Raw genomic sequence first — 25,996 nt, 5'->3', positions numbered from 1 at the left:
GGTCTTCTAGTTAGAGAAAAAACAACTACCACTTCTAAGGTCTTTAATACAAAACTAAAAAATCTGCTATATATCTTAGTATTATTTGAACAAATTGTGTTTTGTTGAAAATGCTACAAAGTAGGCATTTTAGGTCTGGTATTTTTTGCAATAAAACAGCTGCTTATCACTGATAGTATAAAAACACTACAGTATAAAATTAGTGAAGCATTGTTAGCCCTGAAAAAGGATCCTAAAAAGAATGAAGTATTGTATACATGTAGGAGAATGTAAATCAAATCAAAATCAAATCAAAAATATCTTTATTACGTTATCGTCAAGATAAGTATAGTGTCATACAATATTACTGAGGAGCAAGTACAATTCTGAGTAATTTTTCAAAAGTCTGGTTGAGTTTGCCAGCTCATGAATTCTTCAATGCTGTAGAAGGGTCGATTGAGAAGCCAGGTCTTCAAGTGACGAGCGAATTGTTGTTGATCCACTTTTTTCAGCATCTCTGGCAAACAGTTCCACATTTTGGCGCCGATGTAACTTGGCTTATGTTCAGTGCTGCGGAGTCGGTGCACAGGAAGGCAGTAGTCAGTGGCCCGTCTGGTGTTGTAGTGATGGAATTGCTCACCCCTTTCTGCTATGCCTGGAGTCTTGATGTGGACATACGTTACTGTTTCCAGGATGTACAGGCCTATGACTGTTAAGATTTTGAGGTGCTTGAAAGCATCCCTGCAAGACTCTCGTGGTTGGAGATTACCCAGTATTCGTATGGCTTTTTTTTGTTTCAAAAGTATGCGTTGCAGGTTGCCAGAAGTTGTCCCTCCCCAAGCTGCTATCCCATAGCGGATATAGGATTCAAACAGGGAGAAGTATGCAATCCTCGTGGTCATGGTGTTTCCTATATTTTTTATTCGTCGTATTACATACAGTCTGGTGCTTAGCTTTTTGCAGAAGTTGTTGATGTGTGATGTCCAAGAAAGGTCTTGGTCAACTGTTACCCCAAGGTACTTGGTAAAGGTGGTGTCATCGGTCTCTGGTAGTCTTGGAGTTTTTTTTCTACACCTCCCTAGAATGAGCTGTTTTGTCTTCTTCTCGTTCACAACTAGGTCATTGTTATGACAATATTGGATAGCCATATTCACTGCTGTGTATGCATCTATTTCTAGTTGACCAGGAGTTCTTCTGCCGAGCAAGAGCACTGAGTCATCAGCATACATGATGCAGTTGCTGTATTCCTGTATATACTTAGGGAAGTCATTTGTGAAGAGAATGAACATAATGGGTCCCAACACAGAGCCCTGGGGTACACCTCTTGTGATCTTTTTTGTGCTTGACCTGACCTTTTCCGTTTCTCTATTACTGTTGTATCTTAGCTCAACCATTTGTGTTCGTTCCGTTAAGTAGCTGGTAAACCATGCTTTTGAGGTTCCACGAATTCCAAGTGTCATTAACTTTTTCAGAAGGTGTTCATGGTCAAGACTATCAAAGGCTTTACTATAGTCTAGAAAAATGGCAGTTGATGTGTTCCCATCTTCATGCTGATTTAGTAGGAACTCTACAAGATTAATCAGTGCTGTGGTTGTAGATTTACCAGGTAGGAAGCCGTGCTGATATTCTGTTAAGAGATTGTTGTTTGAAAGATGTTCGAGAAGTCTAATCAGCACTAATTTTTCTATTACTTTGGATATGGTTGGGATTAGTGAGATAGGCCTGTAGTTGCCTGCTTTTGTGGCATCACCTTGTTTGAACTTGGGGTACACTTTTGAAAGTTTCAGGGCAGACGGGAAAACTCCTGATGAAAAAAAAAGATTAGTAATGTGCACCAGTGGTTCTATAAGTTCGTCTTGGCACTTTTTCAGGACTATGGTAGATAAGTCATCGTATCCTGCTGAGGGCTTTGACTTCAATCCACTAATAATTTTGGCAGCTTCTTCTGAATTAGTTGGCTTCAGTGTCAGGTTGGGGATGTAACTATTTTCGGTCGGAGTAAATGGTTGTTTATTGTTCAGCCCATTGTTTATGATGGTTTCTTCAGCCATGTTGACAAAAAAGTTGTTGAGATAGTCTGCCATCCGCACTGGGCTGGACGTAACCTGGCCACCTACCTCGAGTTGGGTGAGGGCATTTTTGTTTTCTTTTGGCTGCCTTTCTAAGTTTATGACATCCCAGATGGCTTTTGTTTTATTATCCGCATCTGTTATCTTAGCTATTGTGTCTTGTTGTCTTAGGTGGCGGAGTTGCAAGTCATATTCTTTCTTGAGATGGGCAGCGTGTCTTTTATGTTCCTCGCTACCAGTGGTGTTGTAAGCGTTTTGAGCGAAAAGAAATCTTTGCCTCAATTTTTGAGCATTAGGGTTGTGGAGAGTGTGTTTATTTTTGTTTCCGCTTCTTTTGCACCTGGTATGTTTCACTGGACATGCTTGATTGAGTGCTGCAAGAAGAGTTCGGCTGAAATTGTCATATGCTTCATTAACTTCATTGGAGTTGTATACTTCTGTCCAGATTTCTTGACTAAGGAGATGTTTCATTGTCAGTATGTTTCTGTGACTCATGTTTCTACCCCTCCAACAAGTTGTGGTTGGCGTTTGAGTTTTTCTTCCCTTTATGACACACAGTTGTCCCGTATGATCTGATATGCTGGTTTCTATTACCTTTACAGTGATTTCTTCTTCTCTGATGTTGCAGCATACACAGTCGATGGATGTTCTTGATGTTGGTGTTATCCGAGTGGCAGGGAGGTTCTTTCTATAGAGGTTGTAGCTTGCCAGGGTCTCGATCAGTAGTGTTGTGTCGTTTTGATTTTTCAGGCAGTCGATATTTATGTCACCCATTAGAATGATGGGGTGTTGCTGAGACTGTAAGTTTTCTAGGGCTTCAGCTAGCACTTCTAGGCCAGACTCGAGGTTGTTATCTGGTCTGTAAATACCTACTATAATGAAAATTGACTTGCCCACTTTTTGCTTAATGGCAGCCACTTCACACACCATTTCTATTGAGAGATCTTCGATAGTGATGATAGCCTCACTGTTTTCCTTAAGATGTTCTTTCGTGTAGATAGCTACTCCCCCCTTTAGATGCTGTTTCCTGCTGTAGTCAGAAATCAGTGTGTACCCAATAAGCCTAGTGTTCAGGAGTGTTTCTTTATTTTGGCCGTGTTCGGTTACAATCAAAACATCTGGTTTTTGTATTTCCAGGAGAGAATTCATTCTATTAATTTTGTTAGCAATTCTGTCTGTATTTTGGTGTAATATCGTGAATTGTGTTTTGCATTTGATTGGTTGGTAAAAGAGGGTGTATTTCTCTGTGTCTGGAACATTGAATTCATGAATACCCGAGTTTTGTAGCGCGTTCTCTTCTGTGGAACAGTTTCTAAAAAATACTGTTTTTGAACTGTCCTATTAATGGTATGTTGTGGAGGTGAGTAGTTGTCCTGGTGATGTATTTGTACTTCCACAACAGTTCTGTTACCCTCCTGAATTGGGGTATCCAGTGGTCTTGTTATACAGGTGGTGTTCTGTTTTTGTGACGGGGTTTGACAGACTCCCCCTATCATCTGTTGGTCAGTTGTCGTTTGGCTGGAGCCTTGAGTCATCTGCTGGTCGGTTGTCTTTTGGCTGGAACCTTGAGTCATACAGGTGGTGTTCTGTTTTTGTGACGGGGTTTGACAGACTCCCCCTATCATCTGTTGGTCAGTTGTCGTTTGGCTGGAGCCTTGAGTCATACAGGTGGTGTTCTGTTTTTGTGACGGGGTTTGACAGACTCCCCCTATCATCTGTTGGTCAGTTGTCGTTTGGCTGGAGCCTTGAGTCACACAGGTGGTGTTCTGTTTTTGTGACGGGGTTTGACAGACTCCCCCTATCATCTGTTGGTCAGTTGTCGTTTGGCTGGAGCCTTGAGTCACACAGGTGGTGTTCTGTTTTTGTGACGGGGTTTGACAGACTTCCCCTATCTTAATCTGATCCAAGTCTTGAGCAGCTAAACGTTGTTTATTCATAGCCATTTGCAATGAAACGCTAAAAAAGTTCTTTTTTCCTTTTTTAGCAGGAGTATAGTTAGGTTTAATTAGCGCATTGTTCCTCACTATTTTGTGACTTTGAGCTGCAGTTATATGTTTTTCTTTGATAAGTGGTACATCTTGAATTTGTGTCGTTAAGGCCTTAACTGCATTTTCCAAACTGTTTTGCCTATCTTTTAGCTGAGCAAGATCGATGAGAAAGCTTGAGGAAACAGTTGCAGGCTGAGTGGCGAGGTGTAGGGGTTCAGCTTGAGTTCCCTTGTTAGAGTATTTTGTTAACTCTGAATGTTGAGTTTTTGGGAGGTAATTTTCTTTTCAAGAGTACTAATTGTATTTTTCAAATGATCTATTGTTTTGACATAGTCATCAACTAGTTGACCTTGTTGGCTATCATGTTCTTCAAAGATACTTTGTGCGTCCATCCGAAGTTTTTTTTCCTTTTCTAGTTGAACTTGTGTTTCAGAAATATTATGAAGCAAATCTTCTATTTTACCAATATACTTATTTTCTTCAGCTTCAAATTTAAAAATTTTTTCTTCTAATAATTCTATTTTGATCTCTAGCCTCAAATTTTTTTCTTTCAAAAAATTGTTTTCCTCTAACAGAGCTGCTCCTATTTTTGCAGCTGCTTGTAACTTTTCCCCATTGTCTTCAAGGTTTTCTAAAATGTTATTTTCACTAAGACTGCTCTCTAAATCATTTATGGAAGAGAACAACAAATTTGGGATGCTGGAGCAGACGGGGGTCGTTGGTGTGGCATCAACAGTTTCTCTGCAGCTGCTGCATCTCCAAATATCAATTTCATTGCTTGTCAATTTTTTAAAAGATTTTTCTGGGATGTTCTGACAGCCTGCATGGTACCACATATTACAAGGGCCAGTGCATTTAATTCCTGAATACTTGACACCTATTGAGCAAGAGCCACATGGAAATTTTGGGGGCATTTTCCCTGTCAGAATATTTCAGTTATTATGAATGTAATGACCACGGTATTGTCAATGTTAAAATCATTCATATATTACTATTTAGTATTAGTGAATAATTTTATGAATTATTGACCTGGTACCAATTGAGGAAGAAGACGGTACAGTTTTTGAAGGAAGGTTTGGTTGGTTCCTCTTGTCTAGTGAATATATTAAGCGGCTTTGAATGGAGGTTTGGCTTATTCCTCTTGTCTGGTAAAAATATATTGAAATTGTTGTTAAAATGCAATATTTTGAGGAGTAATACAGTCTTGAAATAAATATTTAAAAACAAGAGATGTTAATTTGATTTCTTGGTAGTCAACTCCTTGTCAACCAAAGGTGACAGTACAGTATTAATCTACTGCAGTCAGCTGGAGGAGTTGGTGTAGGTCGGTGCTGCTGACATAGTATGTAGGTCAGCACCGCTGACATGGTATGTAGGTCAGCGGCTTGTTGCGTATGGTATGGCACCAGTGAGATTGTCTTAGCGGTGATGAGTTTCAATCAACAGCTGTTGTAAACAGTGACTTATACAAGCAACTTGTGTGTTGGCAGTTTTTGTGACGTCACTGACAGTTAGTTCTCTTTTTATTACTATTGTGTATTGAGTTAAGCATTTCTGTAATAAATATTCAAATATTCTTTGAATTTGCCTTAAATATTATTATGATATTTGTTTTAGGCTCTTAGTTGTGTTTTATTGTCTTGGTTAATGAGTTTAAGCTACTGAGTAAGGCTTGTGTAGCAGTGTGTCTTGTTTCTTGGAAATTTTCTTGTGTTCAAGGTATTAAAGTCTTAGTTTCTCTTTCTAAAGTGTACTTACAGTAGAGAAGTACGTTTTGTAGAGTAGCCAGGTAGGTATTTGTTGGTTTTTACCACCTAAACTTCACTAAAAAGAGGGAGCACTATCACAGTATATGATGAATGTCCGCCATCTTGGATTTGTGTATAAAACGTATGATACACAATGTACAAGTATATACTTACATCACTAAGAACTGTGCACTCATATGAGGGTTGGTACTTGTCCCTCTCACTGTCCGGTCGCTTCAGTATCTTGTCTCGGTCTTGCTTGTGTTTGCGATCTGCCCCCTTCAGCTGTCAAACATCAACAGATCTAACAACCTTTTTTATTATTAAACATAATATTCTATAATAGGTTACCTAATAAAAATAATAGTTATTTCTTATATTATAGGGGTGTAAGTGATATTTTCATAGGTCTAGGATATTGTAAATAAGAGTTAAATTACTTGCTATTTATAATACATATTAAAACAACCAAACCAAACTGGATTGTCAAATATTTATTAAGTTATACCTTAATATATTTTAGAAAGCTAAATAAAATAATACTTATGAGTGAACATTTGAGGGAATAATACATTGAGCTTTGTGAAAGAATCAACTGCCTGAAATGAGTATTATAAACAATAACAATTGTTGGTCATGAACATTTGGCTTGATATCTCAAGTTTAGCAAGAACTATCAATCTGTGCATTCAAAGATGCAACACAACTTGGATAAAAAAGAAGTTGAACACTATGACACAAAGATGTAGTATAAAAAGAATATGGAAAGTACCTAATGAGATTTTCAGTTTTTTTTTTTATTTCTTTCCAAGTTAATTATTTTTGTTTGTTTTTAACACTAAGTGCTCTAGACAAGGCACTAACACTATTTTTTAGTACAATGGAGTAAACATTTCTTATCTATAATACTTTTCATCTTCTAAGAACTATTGAAATTTATTGATTATTTTTTTATACTATTAATAATTCAGCAACTGCCTATAGTTACCCTATACTTCAATAGTATTCCTATATGAATTAGGTCGATTTAATGTTTAGGACCACTATAACTTATTGCTCTACTAGAATCTGAATTAAAGAAAAGTTACAAATTAGTTGACTTCAGTTAAACACACAATTATAAACACATAATTTATATTTAAAACCCATCTACAATGCTATTTTCCCTCTCTAGTAGCCTTAATAATGCTATTTGGAACAAACATTACAATACAGATTTTGCTTTGGATAACTGGTTGCATTTGCAGATGTCAAGATTTCATTTATAATACAATGGACATATTCAGAGTGAGTAAACTTTCTGCTTTGAAAGTGTTCCTTTTGTCATCTAAAAAGAAGGTTGATTTACAACATGAGGTTATTAGCTAAGAGAAGGTTCTATTCATAATATAATGAACACATTCAGAGTGAATAAACCTTCTGCCTGAAAAGTGTTTCATTTTTAATCGAAAGAGAAGGTTGAATTACAACATAAAGTTATTAGTTAAGAGGAGCACATTCTAATACAAATGAAATCTTCACATCAGGTAAAGCTTGAAATCCAAAAGCAACATGTATACTGAAATAATAGCTGTGGAAGAAAACAGCCTGGTGAAACCAATCTAAACCAGAGAGAATTCATTTTTCTTGGAATGCAGATACAATTCCCAAGACAATAGTTGTGGTTGAAGTTTAACAAAATTGCCAATAGTATAGCCATGAGTTCTTACTATCGATACTAGTTTGTTACATACTGGAACTGTAAGTCTAGAAATTTTATTCTATAAATAGACTATAACCAATCCCTCCATAATACAAAGTGTGGCTTTTAAATAACGAGACTGACATTGTAAAAGTTTTAATTTTATACATTATCACTTAATGTCACCTTCAATATAAACTCTTTCTCTATCTCTAAAATGTTCCATACGAATTTTCCATTGTTGTAAACAGTGCTGGAAGTAATTTTCTGTCAGCTCCTTCAGGACACATGTCGCTTTCTCTTTTACAGCTTCCACAGACTCAAATCTTGTTCCTTTTAATGTAGATTTCACCTTAGGAAACAGGTAGAAGTCACATGATGGAAGATCTGGTGAATAAGGGTGTATGTTTAAACAATGGGACGCTGTACTTGGCTAGGGACCTCTAGACAGATAATGAGGAATGAGCTGACACATTATCTTGGTGGAGAACACATGATTTGTCCTTCCACATTTCAGTGTTTTCTCCTTATTCTTTGATGTGTTTAGAAAGTATCTCAAGGTAGTAATATTGTTTAATTGTTTGATCTCCAGGAACCCAGTGAAGGTATACAATCCGATGGATATAAAAAAATAATTATCATTGCTTTAAGATTTTACTTGCTCATTCGAGCTTTTTTGGCTCTCAGTGAAGTTGGGCTTTTCCAGTGCATGGATTGGTACTTTGTTTTTGGATCATAAGTAAAAAGTCACATTTCGTCACATTATTATCATTAAAAAAAAATTTGGGTTATTTTAAAATCGCGTACGAAGTTTCAGTACAAACATTTTTGCAAGCTTCTTGTTGTTCAAACTTTAGAATTTTAGGCACCATTTTAGTACACACTTTTCATATGTTAAAATTTTCATGTAAAATTTACCGTACACATTCTTTATCAATACCTACAGTTTCACCAATTACATGAATACTTAATCGGCAGTGAGACTGAATAAAATTACTGAATTCTTTGACACTTTTATATGTTTTTGACATTGAAGGTGTAACCTGGCCGCAAATCATCTTCAAGGTCTTCTCTGCCATCTTTAAAATGCTTAAACATTCAAATACATGTACTAGCGATAAACATTCACTGCTATACACTTTTTTCAGTAAATTATAAGATTCAGTGGCTATTGTTCGTTGCTTTGCTATTACACTAACAATTTTATCTGACAAAAAAAAAAACAACAATAACGCGAACATAAGCTCTTGACTAAACGATGTTGTTTACAGAAGCTAGACTAACTGCATACTAAAAGAAAGGTTCTTACTAAACAGCTGCTGTTTATTGGCGGTTGGCGCAATGCCTGCTTGATCCGCAAAAGCATCAGTCTCGTTATTTAATAGCCACACCTTGTAATTTACATTGACTTGGGTTGAGTAGACTTTACAAGTATGCCGATGAGGCTCAATTTCTTGTGTTTGGAGGCCATTACTACACTACTGACCTTGAAGACTTTGATTTGACAAGAGGCGGTGTGCAGATGACGACACATCTTGTCCCCCTGGATGTAAGTCTCCACCTGGATGCGGAATGGTACTCCTTTCTCCCCGCCGTGCTTCTTGGGTGTGAACTCTGTGCTTATACAATTCACCTGAACATAAAACATTTTTCTTTAACATTAATTCTGAAACCATAGTAATGGTTTAACTACTACCATATAAACAATACATTTTTGTGATGACTCAGTCCTAAGAGACTATCATACTTTTTGCTATCCAGGATTTGGCTGATGCAAGAAATAAAACGAGTTTAGCAAGTGGCATTAAGTTCATGGCATATAACACTATTCTTTACTCTACTCTATCTGATTGTCTTTTATAAACAAAATATTAATACCCATAACTCTTCAAGATGGTTTGACGGACATTACACCTCATCTAATCACATTACCAGAGGCGTTTTGATAAATGATTTACTGAGAACCTGAGTATAAGAAATCGTACGTAAGCTATCTGCACATCAAACATCACGTCAGGATTTGCTACATGGTCTAAGGACTACTCTCAAACACAGAAGGTGGCCTTCGAGTCATGGGTTCCTGCACCTGACATTAGGAGTGTGGTGTACAGTTATGAGAGTCACTGCTGTGGTAAAGCTGGTGGGAGGACCCACCTTAAACTAACAGTGGTTGGCTTGGGTGGAATTTGACGGGATCAGTGTATTCTTGTAAAACTGTATCAGACATGAAACACGTTTTGCATTTTTTGTTGTTACCATAAAAATACTTATGTTTCAAAAGGCACTGTATTATTACATCATAAACATAATAATACCATAAAAACCCTTTTGATAAAATCACTGTTTAAGTGTTAAGTAGTCTCCTCTATTACCTGCACATAATGAATGAATCAATCAATCGTAACAGAATAAATTACCCAGAGGCCGTTTACATGAGTACATAAAATGTTTTTGAATTTCATACCCTATAACGATTGCTTGATGTTTGATTTTAAAATAAGTACAAAACCTAGCTAATTGAAAACTGAAGCAGACAAATCTGGATTCATCCAGTTCTTTGCAATATTTGCAGTGATATACTCGAATACATCCTTGTTCATTCCATTGTTATGAAAACTGAATTGTTACTGATCAATATTAAATTATAATTACATTAAGAATTAATAATATTAAAACTGTAATTGTATACGTAAACTTACTTGGTACACTATCTATGTATTCTATTTATATAAACAAGTTTGTAAAATTTTTATGTTAACAGATAATACACTATCTTTTAAAAGTTCATTGTTAAAAATAACACTGCAGCACTCTAACCAAGAAGTTGCAAGTTCAATTTGCAGAGAAGTCAGTAAAACTTTGGAAAGGAGTTTGAACCATTTTCCTTTTAAATAAAGAAAGAATATGGAGGGAACAATCTCGTTGGGAAAAAGACCACTGGCGAGACAGGCGGAGGTTTAGATGGAGTGACCAACTAAAGAAGGACCTAAGGAAGCTGGAAGCAAATTTGGAGGTGGCAGACGACAGGAGGTAATGAAGGAAAATTGTTGACCACTATTTATATAACATTTTACCAAGTAGAGTGCCTGACCTTGATGTAGACGCCAACTTCCTTGGTGGGATCCCAGAGGAACTCCACAGTGTTGAGTAGGGCCGGGTCCTGGATGACATCAAACATGCCGTAGGACAGTGGCAAGTCCACCTCCACGATACGGTCACCAGGTCGTGACGCTCGCCATGCTGCGATCTGCTCTTGTTCCATGAATTGTAACCGGCGCTCATGGAAACACAGCCTCACAACGCTCTGTAAATGACCAGTCGTCTTTTCTTCAACATGAGAGGTGGAAAGGGGCATATATTTTGGCAAAAAGTGCCACAGTCTTTCTCATTATAGAAACATGAAGTAGACTTCTTTTGTTAAAGGTTCTTTAATACTTCAGCATTTGCCATTATCGAAAAGGATTTACAAAATATAATAATATAACAAACTTAACATAAATTTATGAACATGGATTAAAAGCTAAGAGAAATACCTACATAATGCCATCTGGATTCCTAGTTTTACTGTTTTTATCTTAATTTATGTAATAATAATTCATATTATGTTATTATAAAGATCTTATATTATTTAAAGCTTGTAGTAAGAAAAAAAAAACAATTAAACAGAAATAAAGTTTTTAAACTTATGTAAAAATAGAAACCAATACAAAAATTTTGGATATGCATTATAATACTCTGTATTATTTTACACATATTACCAATAAACATAAAAGAAATTAAAACATTAATTTAGAATTAAATAAAATACATGTAAACATAGAATTATGTGAACTTTCATTGACCCTTTTAGGACCAGCCGAGCAATCTATCGCAGGTGGACTTTTATCATTTTTCGTAATATATATTCATTATTTACAACTCACAAAAATATTATTTTTGTATTCTATACGTATCCCTTTATTTTTTTATTTCATCTGAAAGGCAGTCTCATATTCATGCAGGTATGTTCTCAGCTTTCTAAGTAGGCTATAGAGTTTTGACTGTAATCATGATAAAAACTTTGTTTTAGCAAATTTACTTAATTGGATTATGTATTCACAGATTATATATTTAAAATACTAGAGCTTTAAAACTTGGTACATTCATGCAAAATTAAAATATAACATTTCCCATGCATAAAATATTTAAAAATTTAATGGTTTTTCATGACAAAACTTAAATATTCAGACATAACATTTATTTTCTCTACATACGCAGGCACGTACACATGCACACACATATATAATTTTTGGATAAACATAAATATATATTATTTTTCTAAAAAGCATATAAAATCTGACATTTTCCATGAATACAGTTTTTTGAAACCTTGACCAAAATATGTACACATACAATTTTGGCGTGGTCCTACAAGGGTTAAAAAGAATTTTAAACCCCTCTTCCTGATTAAATAAAAACTTAAATACCATCTTCGTTGTTTATAATCTGCTATAAAAAAATCATGAATCACTCAAGTTTAATTGGTAGGAAATACAGTAATTTGTAACAGATAAAGTTGAGAGAAGTGCTATAATTGGAGTGGTATTTTAAGAGTATATGTGGTTTACAAAGCGAAGTTCAAGTGTGTTATGTGTTATTGTCAATTAGATTACAGTCACAGTTTGATAAACCAAGTCTTGCATGAGTATGAAGAGATGAGAAAGCCTAATATACTATCTATAATATACTATCTATAATCTATAATGTAATTTATTTTGAGATAACTAAATAATCATGTTGAATTAGAACTGTCACTTCAGGTTGGTGATGACAAAACGAAAGAAAAGATAATAATTAAATCTACTCAAACACTACCATTCTCGGCACACACCTACATTACATGGTCTTGGGTACTGCCCCCTGTTGTTAAAGTTTTTAGATCTCTATTCCCAACTATGTGTTTGACCAACACTCTTTCTACTCTCTCGAACACTTCTGGCCTCAGGAAGAGCTCCTTTTCTGCAGTAAAAAATCTGCTGAAGAATCACTTTGTTATGAAATTCTTCAACTACATTCATTCTCAAGGATATCACATCATTCACCTTCCCTTTAAGGCAGAAAATCTCTACCTTAGAATTTCAAAAGCCATTATTCAATGAAGATTCCACTCCCTTGAAGCCACATTTCAAAATAATTCATTTCAAAACTCTCTACTTCAACTTCATGCCTTTGTTGAGTGCCCTAACTCTGACGGGTCGTCTCACCACTATGTATCATGGTGTGTTTCAAGGTTAATAGTAGCACCCCTAAACTCTGTACGATTTTTGATGCCAGTTGCAAGACCAGTTCAGGCTTCTCTCTCAATGGCATCCTGATGACAGGACCCAAAATTACGTCTGCGATTATATAGCATGGGAAGTGGGAAATACAGTTCTCAGCAGCTGTACGCTTAACACTATTATTATGGTTTTAGCTAAAACGTCTCATACAAATTGTCAGATTATATTTTTTCCGTAATCCTTAAAGGATTTCCTTAAAAATAAAAAACTTCAACCGCACTTGAGTATTTCAAGATGACCTTTTTTGCAACTTTGTAACTCACCCATTTCCTTACGTCATGCTCAAATCATCAGATTATTGAAATATAGGCTACACTGTTCTTCATGTACTTATCCTACCTTGTTTTCATCTGATACGCTCGAGTTTTTCTGAGGATCGTAATTTTTTACTACTCTGACGGACTGCCCTCAACGCACGCCTCTATATTAAAGGTTTATATATAGTAGGGGTACATTACAAGGTTTCTCCCCATATGATTTTCTGTAGCGCTCGAGTAATGCGCAAAAATTACTCCTTTTCGAGTAATGCCGCTTGGGCTCTCCTACAATTAGCCATAAACCTCAAAAACAGTTACTTCTTATAAGTGATCTACCCACAATCCATTTGACCCAAACGTCTTAGCCACCAATACGGATTATAGTGGTCCTTTTTCAATAAAGATCCAAAATCCCCATGCTGTTAGTCACATCAAAGTCTACTCTTGGATCAAAAACTCTAGATACCTGAGTTTGAAAGTTAACCATAAAATTAACGTCATTGAAATTAGAATTTTCTGTGCCATTTCTCAACCATCCTAGCCACTTTAAATACAAAAAATTTAGTTTAAGAGAAATACTGATACATGTAATGGCTTGCTATGCAAATGTTTTAGATTTTATGAGTTATAAACTGTCAAAAACTTAAAACTGTATTATATTTAAAACGAAGACTACTTCTTTGGTAACCTTGGATAAAACTTTAGATTTGCTAACATTTTTAATGAGGTAAGAGTAAAAAAATAACTGTGAAAATGTAAAACTTTGATATTTTGGACCACTCTGTATACAGGAAGCAAAATAAATTAGACAAATTTTTCAAAATTATAAGTGAATAGAGGCTTTTAAAATGAGGTACGGCTCAACCTAGATTTATATTTGAAAATCTTTTAAAAATTACCCCTACTCCTCTAAAAGTGTAATTTCGGGGTGAAAATTAATTTCCCAAATTCTTTGGGGTCTCAATATAGGGGTTTCTGTTAAAATAAAGAAGATAGATTTCTCGGTCCAGCCACTATACATCGCAGACGGGTGGTCAACATCATCCTGTATGTAAATAAGGGAGTTTTTAACAAAATGTTTAACAATTTATTTTATACAATGCTAATATAAAATGAATTGTTCAAATGTTTCTCATTTATTCTATGAGTACATTTGTTTAGGATAAAGACAAATTATTTTTACTTGCAAGATTGTACCTTAACATTATTTTTCAACATAGTTCTTACAGTGTTGTTCGTGTACTTGCCATTAACGGGTAACCAGCTTATTTAAACCTTCCATAAAGAAACATCCCAATGCTGATAATGACAATGGGACACAGACTGACTAGCCAACCTAAATGGTCAGTTATTTACATAAATGCTGATAACTTTTCCATACAATACAGCTCTTCACTGATGTGTAAAAAAGCAAACTATTATGACACAGTTTTAACCCTTTAAGCGTCATGAAAAATTTGACCTGTTCTTTGATAAAGTTACAATTTTTTTAAATTTCCAATATGTAAAGTTAAATTTATTTTCGTTTCTGTATGTCAAAATAGAGTTATTTAACGGTAAATAAAATTTGTTTAGCCCTTTTTGGATTTCCTAGGCTAATTTTTAACTTTTGAGATTATCGCATTGTAGTTGTCACTAATATTTTTATTATTTATTCAGTAGTATGGGAATGAAACACAGTTTTATAGATAAACATATACTATATTACAAACCAATAAAATTAGAAAAATACAAAAGTAGACAAAGAGTGTTTATTTGGTGGCAGGCTGTCACAACTGACATTCTGCGCGTCTCCCGCAAGCCACTGTTATCGCGTGGACTTTGAACCTTCTTATCGCTCGGCAACCTGTAGGACAGCCTTGCAAGGCTTGAATTATGTTTTCTTGCTTTCTGATAACATCCTTATGACCGTAGTAAAATATTAAAAAGTTTGGGGTTGACCAAGTAATTGCTCAGAATTACCAAATCTTCAAATTCCGAATCGTCTGGATTCGCCATTCACACGAATAATGGTAAAAAAAACACTACATAAATACTGGAAACTGCTGTATATAATATGAATAATTTACTTTAAAAAGAATAGGACACAACAGAAAATTATCGATAACCGAAATACATATGCGTGTACTGGACGCTTCTCACTAACTGATTAGATGCCTTGACGGGAGCTCCCGTCAATGACTTTGTGAAAGGCGCGGGGCAACTCCCGCTAGACAGTGTTTGGCCAATTAGAAGCAGCTGCCACTCCCATTGTAACAGAATTCGAGGCAGGGCAACCCGTCTGTATGTCGCATGACTACTAGAACCCAACGAATTATAATAATGGAACGCGCTCTGGGCCGGAGAAACCGAGCCGAAATCCTGGGCTGCGTTCCGAGTCTGCAGGCGCTGGAAATGGGCAAGAACTAACTCCGCCCATATGGCAGGCATTATAGTAATGATCTAATATCACTTTAAAACGCCTTGTAGACTTAATACAATTGTTAGATACTACAATTTATTTATTATTACAAATGTTAGTAGCTGCTTTTTACCGTGGATTTTTATTTTCTGTTAAAAAAACAACTTTTTATTGACAGTATTTTATTTCAAAATAAACTACAAAAAATTTACAAACATGACACACTTAATCTACGTGTTAGAAAATAAAATTATTTTGACCAATATTTTTGCCTTATTTCTAAGTTGGTTTCTTTTTTAATGTCAAAAGTTTTTGTTTTTTCGATGTGATGAGATATTATTTAAAAAAAATAGTTTAGTCACAGTTTTAATTCAAAGTAACTCGTGGCTTCCTGTCAATTTAGAAGTGGTCGCATTTGTTTGAGATAACTAGAGTAAATAATAATATTTTACAATTTTCAATACCGTACATCATCACTTGATCTACTTAATTTACCCTTAGATTTAAAATCAATAAAAAGTTAATGTGTTCTAAGATCAGCATCATTGGCATGGAGTACAGAACTTGGTGAGTTCTTGCCCACTTTAAGCGCCTGCAAATCCATGGATACACCAGTAACGCACAGCTGTGTGCGACCGGAAAACACAACATGCTGCTTATGGGCAGTGCGCGTTCCAGTAGTATAGTTCGTTGCTAGAACCATCTAGCAGCAAAATATTCAACTAACATAGCAGTAAGAAAATAAAGAATGCAAAAACGCGGATCCACGGCAATAACGTTTTGAGCTTGTAGTGGCCCTCCGCGGATCCGCGTCAATAACGCTGGAAAGGTTAATTCATGAGTTCAATATCTAACTAAGCCTGGTGTCACAATCTCCCCAGGAGTTTCACTTCTGGTTGATTTATACCTGCCAGTTGATTGAACCTACACTGTGTAACGGGTATAGGCCTAGCCTGTAACCTAAATCAACTTTTACAATTAATAATAAATTCGAGAATAATATAATACAATAAATAATATTTTTCTATTAATAATAAATCTAAATGAATAGGAATCCAAACCGACAATTTAATTGCTTAGTTAATGTTATCATTCTCATATTTGAGAATAATCAAATTTCAATTCATTATGAAGCTTAGTTGTGCATGGTGACATAGCCCGTCACTGACAGTTTTGTAACCTCAAACATAAATCTCGAATGGTAAAGCGGCCATATTTAATAAAACTCGATAGTTCCTCATCAACATCAAAGAACAAAGCTAAACACGGCAAAACGCGTGCCACGATTGGCTAACGTAACGATTACTCTCATTGGAGGGTAGCGACCCCGCGGGAACGCAAACTCGTTCTCTGCGCACCGAATTCGAGTGGGTTGTTAGCCAGAAGTAAAAGCGGATCATTTTTCGACCAGAAAAACGGAAAATTTCCGTTTTGAAGGGTATCACTTTTCCCTCTCTGCGCTACTGACGCAGAGTTTGGGAAAGAGAGAGTCTTCTTCCTCGACCTCTTGATGATGTAGTACGTTGTGAAACAGTTTTCAAAATTTTTCAATTATTAATCAGTCTTTTTTCAATGTGATCCAAATTTAAATTTTTCAATTATCTGTGAGGACCGCCGTGTCGCCATCATGGGATTTGGTGAATATGTTTAAGAGTATTTAAACCTTTTCGATCAACATTTTTAACCCTGCGCTACTCGCGTGATGTTTTGTTACGCCAATACTCGCATGGGCTGCAGTTGTAGCCCACGACTTTTTTTTGTTTTTTGTACAGGGACATTTAACTTTAGCACTGTTTTAGATATTTTTATTATTTAAAACATATATTCTTACTTAAATTAATATTTCAATGTATTACACAACAACAATTTTAAAATAAAAAAATAAAATTGTAAAGTTACGTTATTTTGTATTTTGCTGGTTTTTTAAATTGCCTATCTTTAAGGTCGTAAAACTTAAAAAAAAGTTCAGCACATGAATGATGGAAAAATACTTCACTTATAAACATGTTTATTACAAAATCAATAAAATATATAAATTAGTTTTAAATTGCTTATTTACATAAAAGTCAATATCTTACCATTATATGTACATTTCTGAATCTTTTTAATTTTACAAAAACTCTTGAATTTACATTATAAGGTTCATTTGTTGTAGAGTATAACATAAAACTCTTCATTCACTGTTGCGACAGGAATGACAAAAAAGCGAAGAGTGGTCAGGGCAAATCTTGTAGCCACGTTTGTCACAGCATTTCCGTGCAGATTTATCACATGCTCTGCCACATAAATAGCAACGGCCCACTCTGTTGTCTTGTGGGATAGGTTGACGTCTAGGTTCTTATATTCCCAAAATTCCCCTAGCTCGAATTTTCATTTCAGTGGGTAACACTGAGGATTCCAGGCGTTTTCTGATCTGGGGATGAAAAAGTTCCCAAGCAAGATGGTCTAGAAATTCCCTTCTAGGCATTGAAGTGTCCATATTGTTGAACTTGTAGATGCATGAAGCATTTACTGCTGCATTATTCACAAGCCCAAAAAAAATTACCATAGGCCAGCGCTTGGTGTTTCTTGATACATCATACTTAGCACACATTTGGTCAACTACATCGACTCCAACCTATGTACGATTGTAGAATGTAACTGTTTCTGGCTTTTTTAACTCCCCACTGTCTAGATCAATGGTTTGGTCACTGTGCATTGTCGAGAGTAGGACGACTGCCTTATTTTTCTTCAGACAATAAGATACAAGAGTCTTTTTTTTGTGGTGTGCAAATATTGAGGAATATAATTCTCGGCTTTTATTTCCCCTAAGATCTTCGGGTATGCCAATTCTGTTAGACCTCATCGTACCAACAATAGTCTACTGTTTTCTTCAAATAATTTTTCAGCCAAAGGAATTGAAGTAAACCAGTTGTCCATTGTAATATTCCGATTTGTTCCTACAACTAGCTCACAAATTCGAATTGTTACGTCCTCTGCAGACTGTGACACATTGAAAGGTCCTGGAGGCTGCTTAGCCACATAAACTTCTAAATTACACACATGCATGGTTTTTGCACAAACTAAGGCAAAAACCTTGATCCCATATTTTCCTGGTTTACTTGGAATGTAAATCTTGAATTGGCAGTTGCCTCTAAACTTGAACAATTGTTCGTCAACAGTGCAATACTCACTGGGTGTGAGAACGTCCTAAATTTCTGCACAATCACCTCAAAAAACGATCTAATAGGTGCTAGTTTATCTACCGCTTTTCTTTGTGGACGATCTCGAATATCATCGAATCACATACACCTCATTAGAAAATGAAAACGATTTTCACTCATTGTCAAGTAACACGATTCTACGCCACTTCCACAATTACTGTCCCAAATATGCTTTGTGTGTTTCCTTCAACTGCCCAAACAACCAGAGAGAAGTAGAATTCCTATAAAAGCACGAATATCAGTCTTATATATTGGTCTTTCATCTCTTTCACGCTCAAATTGGTCTTTTATACCTAATATGTAAATGTTAGTTCCATTTACTATCATTTCTATAACATCATCATCAAAATATAAATTAAAACAATCAATCTCAGTTTTAGTGTTCCCAGCCTCACCTCTAGGCCCGGGCAATCTCAACACAATGTTTGATGCCCTTGTACGAATGTTAGATGAATCAAGAGGACACTTTTTCCACTTCATCACTCTCTTCTGTTTGTCCTTTGAATAAAAAACATTACCTAAAGGAGTATTATCTTCATTATCACACTCACTCATGACCTGTGGACTGGAAGGGGAAGTAGGCGCCATTTCTGCATCTTCTTCATTGGGTAAATAGATTTCTTCTTCCACATGATCTACTTCTCCATCATCACTGTCCACGGCAACACAATCCTCCTCATCAGAACTTAAAGGATTGTCAAACTCATCAAGAATATCTCGTTTGGTCAATCTGGCACTTTGGGATTACTCATGACACAAACAATCGCGCGGGCTACAGTTGTAGCCCAGATCACTTTGAAGTAAAACCACACGGACACCTTTACTCTATGCAGTGCAAGAGCACTCTGACTGGACTGAGCAGCTATTGGTTTGAAGGTACTGAGGCTCCGACCCTCCTAGGAACACATCACTCCTAGTAGTAGGTGAACAAATTACACTGGGCTACACATGTAGCCCGCGCGAGCAACGCAGGGTTAATTAATCAGACTCTAAATTTTAACTGCTAGGGAGTAGGGGTATTTTCTAATTAATTATTTCAACCTAATTGGATTTTGTGTTGTAGGATGTTATTTTAAGCATAGCCATAATTTCATTTCATCAAAATTATGTTTCATTAGTATTAGTTTTTATTTAATAAACTTAAAATTTGTTTCTATCAAAATTTTATTTTCATTTTACCACACATAGCTGCCCTACGCCGCACCCATTGTAAAACGACCCTGTAAAGACAAAGAGTCTAAAGCTAATATATTTTTCGCAAAACCTATCTTTTTACTATTTATTATAATGTAACGTATCCGTTACAAATGGCACCCAGCAACGTGGGGCAGCTAAAAGTGGTTTAGCTTAATAATTGTGTAGGGGTTTTCTAATTTGAAATAGACTAAATCAAAATTTAAAAATGATGGATCAGAACTTAGAGAATATTGACAATTCGGACAGTAGTAGCGAGATGACGCTCGCGGAGCTAGCTAATGCGAATAATGTTGAAACGATGGTAGGCCTAGATAGAACTGATGCATATCAGCAATTGTTGTTGTTGATGACAACTCAATGACAAATTTGATGGGTTAAATAACAAGATGGATGAGGTAAAAACCGATATTTAATAAAAAAATGGATGACCTAAAAACCGATATTTATAGCAAAATGGATGACGTTCAAACGGGCATGACACAAATTGAACAAAAATTAAACACAAAAATTGAGAACGTTCAAAGTGAATTGAAGGGAGAAATTAAAGTTGTGGGGGAAGAAGTTGAAACTAAAATTGCTAAAGTCAATCAAAAATTCGATCAAGAGGTTTCACAGATTAGTTCTCGGGTTGATGAGATAGTAAATAAAATCGATACACATGCAACGGAGATACTGAGCATAAAAGATTATGTAGGGATGAGTGAAAATACTAAGGTAGGCCTAAACGGGGAAGAATCTAAATCAAATTTAAAAGAGGAATCAGGCCTACTAGTTGAGTCGAACAAAGTTCAGACCACTGTGAAAAGCGTAAAAATAGAGGGTAGCGGTCTTAATCAACAACCGGCTTGTAATATTATGGCGGAACTCTATTTGACCGAGTTTGATGAGGGTAATGATAGGACTCACCCTATGAATTTTTTGAAATTGGCTGAAAAATTTACTAATAGTAATCAAGAACACTGGGAAACAAAACTTTTGTACATTGTAAAATACTTGAAGGGGGAAGCATCTGAGTGGGCTCGGAGAAACATTAACAAATGGGAGAGTTTTGAACAATTTAAAAATGATTTCAAAAAGAGATTCTGGGGAATTACTAAACAAAAAGATTTTGAAAACAAATTGATGGGTAATGGGAATTTTTGTGAAGGTAAAACCGATTTGACAAACTATGTGCTTGGGTATTTTGACATAGCAAAGAAATTGGACAACCAGATGGATAACCTGACGTTTGTTGGCTTTATTTGTCGACATTTGCCGCCACACATAAGTGCCAGCCTGGCAATTCTACAATCCCTTGCTGGTAGGGAAGAACTAGAAGTAGTATTAAATCAGCTCAGTTATGTAAAGCCTTTCAAAAAAGAAAGTTTCAGGGATACATACAACACTAATCATGAAAATGGAAATAGACAAAAAACATACACAGGAAGGCCAACACAAAACTTTCATGACAGTACCCAAGGACAGCAGTATAGGCCAAATCATGAGAACAGGGCAGTAAATACCACACAATTTTCTCATACCAACAATGGTAGGGCCAATCACACTAATGGGAATCATTTTGAAAGGAATCGGGAAAATAATAGGGGATACAACAGACCCGAGGGTTTCAGAACATTTCAAGGTAGGGGAAATTACAGAGGTGGACCAAATTACCGGGGGGGACACAACTATAGGAACAATTCAGAAAACTTTGATGGGCCTAGGGAAATTGAAAATGGTCAAGATTGACAACCAACAATTCCAGGGGAAATAACTCGGAACTTAAATTTTGACGAAAGACCAAAAATAAACAACTTTGAATTGATAGGCGATAGTCAGTTTTGTAGACTATCAAACAAAATTTTGCAAATGGATACAGTTAAAACCCCTGGTGGTAGAACATCAATAGGACTTTGTGTGGGGGGTCAAACGATTAAACAATTATATGAGCAGGTAAAAATACATTCATCAAGTTTATCTGAAAACCTAATGATTTTTATTGGTACAAATGACATTCTAAAAAATAATTCACTTGAGCAAATGAAAACTGACATGAAAGATTTAGCTGAATACCTAATAAATAGTAATAAGAAATTAATCATTTTGACTCTACCTCCAATTCCGAAAGTTGCCAAAGACATTGGTATCAGAGGAAAGGTTAAAGATTTTAACAGGTTCATACGGGCATTAGACAATGGGGATACAATCAAGATTAATCATGTCACACCACACTTTGTTGATCACAATGAGTTAGGGTGTAATTTAAAATATTTTGAACAAAACATCAACTTTGGGGGAAAAACGTTTGCTGATTTGGTTCATCTGAATATTGATGGGTTGAAACTTTTAAAAGAAAGCATTGATGAGTTTTTCAATCAAACTAATGAAAAATTGAAAGGGGTTGTGCAAAGTAACCAGAATCAAATCATTATGGATCAAAATATAGCGGATGATTTTTTAGATGAAAGCAACTACAATGATGGAGTAATGCGTGATAAGGTTCAGTCGTTACCAGAAATTGATATTGGGGGGGGGTAAAATACAAGTGTTTAGTAGATTCAGGTAGTCAAGCATGTATAATGTCAGATGAATTCTATAAGAAAATAAAAAATCAAGTGGGGTACAACATTCCAGAGCTACCTATTAGTAATCTGTCAATTATAGGTGTTACAGGAGTCAGGTCCAAAAGAATAAATGTTCAAATAAGACTAGAGGTAAATATTGGTGAACAAGTTGTCCCAATAACATTTTTAATTGTTCAAGGACTAAAAATTGAGTTGATACTTGGTTGTGACTTTTTCAGCAATCATAAGGCTGTACTAAACTTTGATACCAATACTTTATGCTATAGACATAACGGGAAATATCTAGAGACTAAATTAGTGTATAGAAATGGTGAAGAATTTGTGGGGGGGTTAAGAATAATACATATTAACAGAATTAACTTGTATAAAGATGAAAATGAAATAGACAATACTTAAGCGAATTTAAATCCATTTTTTGAACACAGATCAAATCAAGTAGGCCTAGGACAAAAAATTACTAAGATCAAACATGAATCTGAATCAGAAGCAATTGAACAAAGGTTAGTAGACAGAATAAGTGAATTAGAGGCAGATAATGTGAGTATTAAGGATGAGGAACTAGAATTATTAAGAGTGGTACTCTTTGAAAATAAAGAAGTTTTTTCGGATCAACCAGGGTGTGTCAAAGGATACACGGCAAAGCTGAATGTTAAAAGTGAAGTCCCATATATTGGCAAGTCTTATCCGGTTCCGTTCAGTAAAAGAAAATCTGTAGAGGAAGAATTAGAAAGACTGAAACAACAAGATATTATAGAAGAGTCAAATAGTCCAATCCCTTAGTCTGTGTAGTAAAGAAAGATTTGAGTATAAGATTGTGCTTAGACAGTAGGAAATTAAATTCGTATCTTGTTCCGGATAGACAAAGTACAGAAACAACTGATGATATATTTCAAAAATTTATGGGAGTTAAGTATTTTACAACATTAGATTTAACGCAAGGGTTTTTCCAGATCAAACTCGATAAAGAATCTAGAAAATTTGTAGCTTTCACATTCAACGGAAAGAATTTGCAATTTAAGCGATTACCATTTGGTTTGAATGTAAGCACGGCTCATTTTACTAAAGCGATGAATAAAATTTTGGGCCATGAGTTTAGCAATTTCGTAACTTGTTACGTTGATGACATTCTAATTACGTCCAGAACTTTTTTGGAACATTTAGATCATATCGATAGAGTACTGAAAAGACTGCATGAGTGTGGAGTGACTGTTAAACTTAAAAAATCAGATTTTTTGAAACAGGAAGTAAAGTTTTTAGGTTTTGTTCTTAGTAAAGATGGGATAAAGATGGATGAGGATAACGTTGAAAAGATAAAGAATTTTCCAACCCCAAAGAACTTAAAAGAACTGCAATCGTTTTTAGGTTTATGTAATTATTACAGAAAATTTCAGAAGAACCATTCAGATTTGACGGGTCAGTTTGGTGACATTTTGAGTTCTAAAAGTAAATGGTTTTGGGATAAGACAAAACAAAATCTGTTTGAGAAAATAAAAGAAACATTTTTAGACTCAGTTATGTTACATCATCCAAATTGGAGTAGGGCATTCTATTTAAGTACAGATGCATCAGACATCAGTGTGTCAGCCATTCTTTATCAAGTAAATGATCAGGGGGAACATGAAGTGATAAGTTTTGCAAGTAGGACTCTTTTAGCAACAGAGAAAAATTATAGCATAACAGAAAAAGAATTATTGGCTGTAGTTTTTGCTTGTAAAAAATTCCGATCTTATATTATTGGACATTTTCAAGTAATTGTTCGTTCAGACCACAAGGCATTATCTTTCCTTACAACCTGTAGGCTATCTCATGGTAGAATTTTGAGGTGGAGTTTGGCATTACAAGAATACAATCTCACTATTGAGTACATCAGCGGAAGGCAAAATATTCCCGCTGACATTCTTTCAAGAGTAACGGACGAAAATTATAAAAATCCAGTTGAAAGGAATTCGGTAATGGTTTTACAAAATAAAATTGAAATTGAAGTTAGCGATAGGAAGATTAAACCAATGTTCAGAAATATAGAAGAAAAACAAAGGAGTGATGATAAATTTGGGCCTATTTTTACTAAATTGGAGGGTAATGATCAACAAATAAAAGATCAATTTGTTATTCATAATGGAATACTTTTTAAGAAAGATTTAAATGATGGTGATAGTTTTAAAGTCTGTATACCAAAAGCAATTCAATCAGAATTAATTCAATTTACACATTTGAAATATGGTCATTTGGGGGGACATAAAATTTATTTAATACTAAGGGAATATTGTGTTTTTCCTAAGATGGAACATTCAGTAAAGAATCAGTTAAAATGTTGTCAATTGTGTCAATGTGCCAAACACACCACTGTTAAATCAATAGGATTTTTACAACCAATAATTCCTAAAAAAATTGAAAGATATAATCTCAGTTGACTTGATAGGAGAATTGCCTGTAGGAAGAGGAGGTGTAAAATACATATTTGTTGTATTGGATTTGTTTTCTAAATTTGTGAAGTTGTATCCGGTCAAAAGAGCTACTAGCCGAGTATTACTAAATAAATTGATCAATGAATACATACCTGAGGTAGGTGAGATAGGTAGTGTTTTGTCCGATCATGGCTCGCAGTTCACTAGTAATTTATGGTATAATACCCTTAGAGACTTAAACATTAAAACTATTCATAGTTCTGTTTGGCATCCAGCCTCAAATCCAGTTGAAAGGGCTAATAAGGAAATTACTAAAATATGCAGGATTTACTGCCATGAGAAACATACTAAATGGCCATTAGTACTAAATTTCATTGAAAAGTGTTTAAATCATTCCGTGCATGAGACCACGGAAGAAATCCCGTTTGAAATAATGTTTGGTAGGAAAGATAGGAATTTTTTACAGGATATGGTTCAATTTCCCAAAGAGAAAAGAATGTTAGCTGACTATCCAGGTAAAATAAGATTAGTCAAAGATAGACTAGTTTCAAAAGGGGAAAAAAGGAAAAGAAAATTTGATAATAAGGTCAAACCAATTAGATTTAGTATAGGAGATGAAGTTCTAGTAAAAACACATTATCTGTCTGACAAACTTGACAAGAAAATTAAGAAGTTCTTTCTGCTTTATGAGGGCCCGTATAGGGTGTCACAAATAAAATTGGAAAACGCATATGTTGTGGTCAACGAAGATGGTGGTATGATAGGAACATTTAATGTAACACAATTAAAAAAGTTTTATCGAAATTTGGTTTAGTTCAAACAAAGATGGAGGGTTAAAACAATATGGGTTTCGTGATTTTTATTATTCCTTTGTAGCTTTTTCCCTTCGAAAGATAAAAAAGTCTTACAAAACAGAATAAAATGGCATGGCTGGATTTTGTACGATTTGACGGCCATGGGACAAATAAATGTCAAAAACCACATATCACACACAGTTAGGTTTCTGGGTGGTTAACACAAAAAAACATACTTGAAATATGATTTCAAGACAACAGTACAAGGTACACGATCACACACAGTTTATTGTTTCTGGGTGGTTAACACAAAAAACATACTTGAAATATGATTTCAAGACAACAGTACAAGGTACACGATCACACACAGTTTATTGTTTCTGGGTGGTTAA

At 35.2% G+C, this 25,996-nt stretch overlaps 1 protein-coding gene across 6 annotated transcripts in view; it reads right to left on the bottom strand.

Moving 5' to 3' along the window:
• LOC124365877 (transcription factor CP2-like protein 1) overlaps nt 1–25,996 on the bottom strand; it is a 188,721-nt gene that overhangs the window by 50,318 nt on the left and 112,407 nt on the right. For all 6 annotated transcript variants that reach the window (XM_046821979.1, XM_046822013.1, XM_046821996.1 and 3 more), the window contains 3 exons: nt 10,557–10,769; nt 8,952–9,098; nt 5,959–6,069 (listed from right to left, as the gene is read on the bottom strand). In XM_046821979.1, coding sequence (XP_046677935.1) covers nt 5,959–6,069; nt 8,952–9,098; nt 10,557–10,769 — 471 coding nt within the window. The remainder of the gene's footprint in view (nt 1–5,958; nt 6,070–8,951; nt 9,099–10,556; nt 10,770–25,996) is intronic.

The sequence above is a fragment of the Homalodisca vitripennis genome, chromosome 1 (genome assembly GCF_021130785.1).
Source record: "Homalodisca vitripennis isolate AUS2020 chromosome 1, UT_GWSS_2.1, whole genome shotgun sequence".
Lineage (NCBI taxonomy): Eukaryota > Metazoa > Arthropoda > Insecta > Hemiptera > Cicadellidae > Homalodisca > Homalodisca vitripennis.
Note: the sequence above shows the minus strand (reverse complement) of the source record. Positions and strands in the feature narration are given on the sequence as shown.